The sequence below is a fragment of the Podarcis tiliguerta genome (genome assembly GCF_965153285.1).
Source record: "Podarcis tiliguerta genome assembly, chromosome: 3".
NCBI classification, from domain to species: Eukaryota; Metazoa; Chordata; class Lepidosauria; order Squamata; family Lacertidae; genus Podarcis; species Podarcis tiliguerta.
This window is the reverse complement of record NC_139536.1, coordinates 96958327-96967116: the sequence shown is the minus strand read 5'-3', so window position 1 is coordinate 96967116 and position 8790 is coordinate 96958327. Positions and strand designations below refer to the sequence as shown.

The 8790-nt window shown below is 50.4% G+C and overlaps 1 protein-coding gene across 2 annotated transcripts in view; it reads left to right on the top strand.

Moving 5' to 3' along the window:
• The first annotated feature begins 309 nt into the window (after positions 1-309).
• The window catches only part of CSMD1 (CUB and Sushi multiple domains 1), a 920428-nt gene continuing 911947 nt past the window's right edge, over positions 310-8790 (top strand). For both annotated transcript variants that reach the window (XM_083431289.1, XM_083431288.1), the window contains exon 1: positions 310-1742. In XM_083431289.1, the coding sequence (XP_083287415.1) occupies positions 1673-1742 (70 nt within the window). In that variant the 5' untranslated portion in view covers positions 310-1672. The remainder of the gene's footprint in view (positions 1743-8790) is intronic.

Below are 8790 nucleotides of genomic sequence, written 5' to 3'. Positions count from 1 at the left end.
AAAGAAGATATGTTAGACCTAAGTTCAAGATTGCCCACTGGCCATAGCTGTCAACGTTTTCCATTTTTTTAAGGGAAATTCCCTTATTCCAAAGAGGGTTCCTCACAAGAAAAGGAAAAAGTTGACAGCTATGCCACTGGCTCCTAGGTGTCCCTTGCTCTTTTTAAGGGAGGAGGCCACTCTTATTCAGATTGGATCCAGAGCGACCCTTGCAAACGGCCCCTTGGGCGACCCCAGGAGGGTATTTCTCCTCAAAGACACCAAGCGAAGCCTGGGTCGCTTAACCGACCAGGGGGAACCATTCCCTGCCCTCCTGTAGCTGCGACTTCCCGCCTTTTACGCTCCACCAGCCACCTCAAGGCGCCCAACGTGCGCCCTGCGAGGTAGGTCTGGCGGGACGTGGGACGACGACGACGACGGGACGCTAGAGCGCGTTTCGCAGCGCGGCGCGGGATTCCCGAGCGCGTTCCTCGTCCCGCCCCTCAGCCGGCGCGCGCGCTTTCTCTCTCTCCAGTTGCCCCCTCAACTGCCCCGTCGTCACCTGTGACTGGAAAAGAAGATTCCCAGACACCGCCGCCACCTCCCTCAGCGGGGCGGAGAGGGGTTTTTTTTTGGGGGGGGAAGAGAAGAGAAGAGAGAAAAAGACTCCCTTCGCTTTCCCACCCCCGTTTCGTGAGGGCTGCGAGAAGGCTGCTGCGGCTGCTTTGCCTTGGGCTTTGGCGGGTGCGCTCGCTCGCTCGCTCCTGCTGCCGCCGCTGCGCCGCTCCAGCCTCCTTCCCCTCTCAGTGGGAAGGGATGGTTGAGTCCAGCAGCAGCAGGAGCGGCGGCGGCGGCGGCAGCGGCAGCAGCAGCAGCTCCTTCTTGCGCTGCTAGCAGCCTGTCAAGCTTGCCGCGCTCTCCCGGCTCGGCTGCGTCGCTCAGCTTCTCCTCCTCGCCGTGACAGGAGCAACCCGCTATTTCCATTTGGTTCTCTCCTCTCCCTCGCGCGCCTTTCTTTTTATTTGCCGCCGCTGCCGCCCGCGTCTCCTCTGGCTTCCCTCCTCACTCGATGCCCGGCCGCGTCTCCTCCTCTCCCACCGCCGCCGCCGCCGTCGCCACCTCTCCACGGTCGTCGTCGACGTCTCCGCTGTCTTGGGGCAGCTGGTGGTTTTCGCCTCAGACTCGGGAGAGCCGCTGGCGGAGGAGGCTCTCGCCGCTCCTCTCCCTCAGCCTGGTCTCCCCGCGCGCTCTCCGCCCCGCAGTGGCTCGCCGGCACTTGATGCTATGAGAAGGCGGCGAGCCGAGGCAACCAGCAGTCCTGCAGGAGGCGTCGAATGCTGCGCCGCCGCCGCTGCTGCCACTCGCGGCACCTGGAGCTCCCCTCGCTGCTGCTGCTGCTGCCGCCGCCGCCGCCGACACCACCACCACCTAATTCTTCTCCTTCTCCTCCGCCTGGCTTCGCCCTCTGGTGATTCTTTCGCCCCGCGGGCACTTCTGGCGAGGGAGGGAGCCCGCGCTCGCAGCTGAGAGGCGCCGCGGCGAGGTGCTCCGACCGACCGGTCAAGCAGCCAACCAACCGGCGTTGCAAACCCCCCCCCCTCCACCCCCACCACCCCGGGTCTCAGCCTGCCTCCTCCGAGCTCCCGCTCGCGCCTTTCCCTCTCTCTCTATGTGTGTGGAATAAACTGCAGACATGACTGCGTGGAGGCAATTCGAGGCTCGGCTGCTGGTGCTCTGCGCGGGGCTCGTCGCCGCAGCTCAGGGTAAGGCTTGCTGGTTTCTCCTTCTTTCCGTTACTTGAGGGGGGCTTCCTTCTTTTGTGTTTGTGTGTGGGGGGGGGGAGATTCTTCTACAGCCGACCCGACTGGAAGGAGGGGGGAAGGGGGTGTCGTGCCTGTGCCAGCTCCCGGCTTTACCTCAGGCGTGTATCCCCCCCCCCCCATATATATATATATATATACTGGTCAACGGCTCCACGTTCCCCTTGCCGTCGTCGCGCACACTCGGACCGTGGCATGCCTGGCACCTGCTCCCTCTCGGCTCCGCCGCTGGTGGTTCATGAAGGGAGGTTATGTGTGGGTTGTTGTTTTTTTGCTGGTGGTTTGTGGGGGGTTCTCTATGGGGGAGGAACTGCGCCGCCAGCGAGGGAAGGGAGCCTCCCGGGCTGGACGGGGGGGACCTTGCCCTCTCTCCTCGTCCGCACATGGGTGGTGATGTGGTGGTGGTGGTGGCTGGTACTTAACCGAGGGATGCTAAAGATAGCTTGCCTGGGCTGCCAAGTTCCTTCCCGCCTCCGCCTCCGCCTCCTCCTCCTCCCCTGCCGCCTCCCCACCCTCAGACCCTCTCCTCTTCCTCCCCGAGATGGAAAGGAGCTCCGCTGCCAGCGAAGGCGAGCTAGGCACCTCGCCCGCCGTTCTGCTGCCCTGTTTTCCCAGAAGGAGGGGCCGTGTGGTGTTCTCAGCCCTCGCCCACCCCACCCCTGGGATGGCTGAGACCTGTACTTTGTTCCTTGCAAGTTGCAGGGAGGCAGAAGAGGGAAGCAGGCTTTGAGGGGACCCAAGGATGTTCCTGATGGTCGGCATAGAAAAAGGTGGTGTGTGCGGGTGCTTATCTTGCCTGTATGTCCCTCTCTTCTCCCCCCACATCCAGGAATCTCCTTTCACCATTTGCTTGCTTGGTATTCTCTTTCTCCTTGAAACCGAGGTGGGGCAGGATACCGGAGGGTTACACAACTTCTGCCTTGGCCCTAGCCCCACAACTTGCCTAGTTGCCCCTGAGACAACAAGGTCGGCTTTATTCACTTTGCCTCTCATTAGCCCGGGCCTTTTTCGTGTAGGCAAGGTGTGTGTGTTGTGGCTGCCTCTGGTGACAACACCTGCTTACTTCAAAACCTGTTTCTGTCTTGCTTCTGAAGCTCCTTCTTCCTCCTTCCTCTTCAGGTGTCCTTACAAAGAGTAGAAGGGAGATATAGATAATTTCTTTTGCTATTTTTTTTTTAAAAAATGAAAAAAAAATCCATTCTAGCACAACATATTAAAAACAACTATTTATCCCAAATCAACCTCTTCTTTTTTGCTGCCCCGATTTTATAGCAAATTATTGAAAACTCAGAGACAACAAAAACTTCAAAGTGACTAAAAGTGCTTGTGTCCTGCCTCTTCTGTCTACTTCCTGTGTGAGTGTGTGTTCCGAATTATGACATGGTGCCACATTGTAAAGTAGTGGGGTCACTTTGCATAAGTGAGCATCCCGTTGAGTTTCCCTCCCTCTCTTTTTCTTCCTTCTTCTTTCCATGAATTACTTTTAATCACTAGGCAGAGGTTAGGGGAAGGGTAAGAGGCAGATGGCAACATCTCATCTCTGTTTCAATATACTGGGTTGTGCTAAGGCTCGCATAGTTTGGAGCAAGAAGAGCAAGTTGTGTTAATGAATGCACTGTAAAGCCCCATCACCACCCTGCCTTCAACCCCTTCCCTGGAGCTGCCGCAGGTGACAAAGTGATGCCTGGCTCTTTGCTGCCTCTGATCTCATTTTACTCACTTTGAATAAAGAACAGAGGAACAGAAACATCTGACATATTTAGAAATCGTGCTGAAAGGCCAGCTCCTATAAAGACAAGGCTCGCCCTTGGAGCTATTCACATGCCATAGTAGGATTTTGCCCCTTTTCAGTCTACTGCGGCAACAGAGGTCTCTCTGTTTCATTCCATTTCCAAAAGTTGCTATATTTTCATCACACTCTGTCCTCCTCTACCACCCTTGACTGTGTGTCTTCTTAGCTGGGAGACAGTGTTTTTCTTTCCCCTGTGCAGCCCCAATTAGCCAAGGTTTTGCCTTGCCCTGCTACTGCTGCTTAATAATCCTGACACGTGTGTTACATTTCAGCCCTTTGCCTCTGGATTGGGGTTTTTTGAGAAGTTGGATTTGAAAGGAGGACACAAATCCAGATCCTCTGGCAAATTCAGATTCTTTTAGCAGCTGCTAACAGCTGCCTGTGGCCAGTAGCACTGGAGGAATGGGGGGGGGGGCATTTGCCAGGAATGGACATACAATTGCAATCAAACGGGCTCATCCTGTGGCATCAAGGCAAATAATATGTTCTTGAGGCTGAGGAGAGGAGAGGGTGGGATAAGTTACAATCAATAGCACTATTGTCTCAGCTACAGCTGAGGACTTAGAGTTCTGACTCACTTATTAAACACACTGTTGCTGGTTCTTGACATTTGCCATTTTAGCATTTTCCTTAAAAAAGAAAAGAAAAGCTGACATTGTGTATGAAACGCTGAGTCTGGTTCATGCTTAGAAAGCACTGCTCAGATGCATTCAGCTAATCCATAAAGTGAGCTTTGGGCAGTACCTTTGGTGATGCAAGAGTTAAGATTAATTTAGCTGTGCGTTATTTTAATATGGGGAGGGGGAATAGGCTGCAATCTTACGTAGCACTGGATCCAGACAACAAGCAGAAGAAGAAAAGAAGAAGAAACAGCAGTGATGTTTGACTCCTTCCCACTGCTACCTTTTACATTCCAAAGCTATAAAGCACTCGCATCTATATTTAGCATAATGTAAACCTACATTTGGAACGAGGTGTACTGCTTAAAGAGAGAGTGACTGAAAAATAACTATCACCTAGTAACAGATCAGCTTTGGTTTTCTAAGCACATAACATCTTAATTAGCAGTGCCCAGCAACTCTTTATTTTAACTGCCCCATGGAGAGGAATTAATTTGCTTTTTTTATTGACAGAGATTCTATGATGAAGACTCCAAAGTGCTACATTTCCATGGAGAAGTGTGTGTGTGTGTTAGTTATATGTAATGTTCTCTTTGTCTTTCATGACAAGGCAAATATATTTATCACTAACATTCTTGCCACAAACACTATATGTGTAGGTCAAATCCCATAACCTATTGAACAGTTGCACATAAGTTCCTTCCCAAATATAATGCTTTAAAAAGGGTTAATGGGTGTACTGCAGACTTGTGGTTCCTTTTCATTTTTCTTTAGCTAAAAATCTATAAAAATCTGTGTTTAGCCTATTGGCTTTCTTCCGGTAACTTTCTCGAAGCCGAAACCAGAATCCAAATGCATATTTACTTGTAAGTATGTCTTATTGAGCCAGGATAATTTACTTTAAATATGGTTAGGATAGGGCTATAAGCTCTACATATTCGGTTAAAATCACTCAGGGATGCATCCCTGCTTTCCATGCCAGCAATCCCCATCCATGTGATTTAAAGCATGCATATACCCTGCTTTTTGGCAGGAGGGGAAAAAAAATATAGGGAGGCCTATATGTTTCCACCGCTGCACTAAAAAGAAAAAGAAAAGAAAAAGTAGAAATCCTCCTCTCTAACCTCACCTCTGTCACAGCAATAAGGTACGCACTACTTGCTAATTATAAGGAACAGAGGGGAATTAAGGTTACATGAGTGCAGCTTTGCTTCCAGTAATTAATAGGGTTCTTGATAGGTACAAGAAGCTGCAAAGAAGCATATAACTTGGAAGCAAGGAGTAAAATTTGCTTCTTGTGATTTTTTAAATGGGATTAAAAAGGTGTGCATTTTTGGTTGTTGCTTTGTACTATGTTTCCATTGTTACTGGATTTTTGGAAAGCAAGCGTTTCTTGAGAAGGGGGCTACTCTGTGTTGATTTAGGGAATATTTTGTTTCTTATGGAAGGAAGGAAGGGGGGGGGACCACACCTATTTTACATACTATAACTTGCCTTTCTCCATCATGGTACTGGGACTGGGAGAAAGCACCCATAGTTAATGCAATGTGGTCCAGTGCTTGGGAAAATATCCAGATTTCCTCTCCTTGGTCACATGCACCTTGAAGATTTTTTATTTAATTCAATACCTTGGCTCAGATCCTCATCAGGTCATATGTTTTTTATGTGTTGGGCTGATAAATGAGACAATTATTGTTGCATGTATATAGATAGTCCAGATAACTCCTGAGTAGAAAGGTGTGCCCATTGGGGCTTTGGATTTCTCTCCACCAAACTGCAGGTCATTGTGACATGCCAAGCTGCTTATGAAAGAATGCCCTCTCCTCTTCCTCACTCATCATCGTCATCATTTACCATCACCACACCTCCAAGTAATCCAGCCAATGTCTTGTGCATGGTCTATACTAACATAGAAGGGTGTTGTTTCTTGATGGCTATTTGCTCAGTATTAAATTTAGGAGGTTTGACTTAAGAAGCTGTCCCGCAAACCTAAGGTTATGGCTGGGGTTACGGTGTTTATATAACACTCCAGCCAAACCAAAATAGTACGGCCACTTAATGAAGATTGTGAACTAATAATATTCACAGGGGTGGGTGGGAAGGTAGGTTTCTTTGATTTAAAAAATAAATAAATGTCCTAGTTTCCTTTTCCTTTTTACAGTTCCCAAGATCTGTATTGTGTTGTATTATTTTATGTACTGTGGCTTGCCATTGTTTTATTGATTATAGTTTAGAAATTATTTATTGTAACTGTTGAGTGGATTTCTGTTTAACTTTTATATGTTGTTATCATTATTATTATTGAATACTATTCTAATGATTGTTGAATGTTACCTTTTTGATGTAGGTTGCCTATTTTAAAGTTATGTTTTATTATAAAATTTTTGTATTGCATTAGATTGTTATATATACATTTTTTGTTTCTTCAGCTTGTAAGCCGCCTTGAGTATTGTAAGATAGAAAGACGGTATACAAATTAAAAAAAATAAATGATGATGATAAGATAGTTTTCTTCAGATAAAGAGGGAAATGTAATACCATATGTAGCATTCTGTGGCTTCACTTCACCACTACTTCCAGGACATCTGACCAACTGTTCTGCAAAATGGTTAAGTTCCTTTCTCAACAAATAATAATAATAATAATAATAATAATAATAATAATAATAATAATTTATTTATACCCCACCCATCTGGCTGAGTTTCCCCAGCCACTCTGGGCGGCTCCCAATCAAGTATTAGTTGTTGCATGCATTTAAAGAGACTCGCTTCAAGTCTGTTAAATATATCGCTACTTACGGAAAGACCTTGTAGTAGAAATAAAGTCTTCCAAAGCAGATCATATAATATTGTAGGCACAGAAGGATTAGTTCTGAAAGTCATTTGTTCATGCTGGTAGTCAAGGACCTTAATCCTACTGATAAACGTAACTATAATGCTGCTCATGCAGTGGTTTGTCTGAATGTTAGCAATAGAGATAAAGGTACAACCACCAGGGGTGTTGCGTAGTGCATAACTCTTCTTCTCCCCATCCAACATTCACAGTGAGACATTGCCTTGTTATTCTCACATGGGCGAGCCCTATGGACCAGGTGCGTAAATCTGCATCTCACACCCTCGGCTGAACATTCTCCTGCTCCCAGCCCTGCACTGTGTGATCATAAGAGAAAGAGATTATGCCACCTCTTACCTAGCACAGAAATCGCTTTGTAGCCACATTCTCCTAATTCACAACTCATTATCCAGATACCAGCTATTCAGATGTCTCCCTTGTTAAAGTTTGGCCTGTGTATGGAAACATCTTATAGGAAATAAATGTAGCAAGCCTGTCCTGCTCTACTACCTATCAGAAGCCATTCCAATACGAGTGCCACTTAAAAAGAGCTCAGTTTTGTGCTGTGGGCATGTCTACACAATAGTCTTAATGGGTTTAGCAGTCATTTCATTTGCTACATACACACAGACAGACATAAAAAAGAGGAAGGGGAAATGGAGGAAGGAGTAAACAAGGGAAGAATGTACAGTTGATAGTTAAAATAGTATAAAACCAATATAAACAACTAGTGTAAAACCAATATACCGTATTTTTCGCCCCATAGGACGCACTTTTTCCCCTCCAAAAATGAAGGGGAAATGTGTGTGCGTCCTATGGGGCGAATGCAGGCTTTCGCTGAAGCCGGGAGAGCGAGAGGCATCGGTGCACACCGACCCCTCTCGCTCCCCAGGCTTCAGGAAGCTATCCGCAAGCCTTGCAAGCCCTGTGGGAGTTCCCACAGGCTCACAAGGCTTGCGGGCAGCAGCCTGCCGCCCGAAGCACGGGGAACCCTCCGGAGGACTCCCCGTGCTTCGGGGGCATGTCCGCAAGCCTCGCGCGCCGGACGGGAGGTCCCGCCGAGCGCGCGAGGCTTGGGGCGGCAGCCTCCCGCCCGAAGCACGGGGAGCCCTCCGGAGGACTCCCCGTGCTTCGGGGGCATGTCCGCAAGCCTCGCGCGCCGGACGGGAGGTCCCGCCGAGCGCGCGAGGCTTGGGGCGGCAGCCTCCCGCCCGAAGCACGGGGAGCCCTCCGGAGGACTCCCCGTGCTTCGGGGGTGTGTCCGCAAGCCTCGCGCGCCCGACGGGAGGTCCCGCCGAGCGCGCGAGGCTTGGGGCGGCAGCCTCCCGCCCGAAGCACGGGGAGCCCTCCGGAGGACTCCCCGTGCTTCGGGGGCGTGTCCGCAAGCCTCGCGCGCCCGACGGGAGGTCCCGCCGAGCGCGCGAGGCTTGGGGCGGCAGCCTCCCGCCCGAAGCACGGGGAGCCCTCTGGAGGACTCCCCGTGCTTTGGGCGACTGTCGGTAAGCCTTGCGCGCCTGGCGGGAGGTCCCGCCGAGCGCGTGAGGCTTGGGGCGGCAGCCTGTCGCCCAAAGCACGGGGAGCCCTCTGGAGGACTCCCCGTGCTTTGGGCGACTGTCGGTAAGCCTTGCGCGCCTGGCGGGAGGTCCCGCCGAGCGCGCGAGGCTTGGGGCGGCAGCCTGCCGCCCGAAGCACGGGGAGCCCTCCAGAGGGCTCCCCTTGCTTCTGGCGGGTGTCCGCAAGGCTTGGG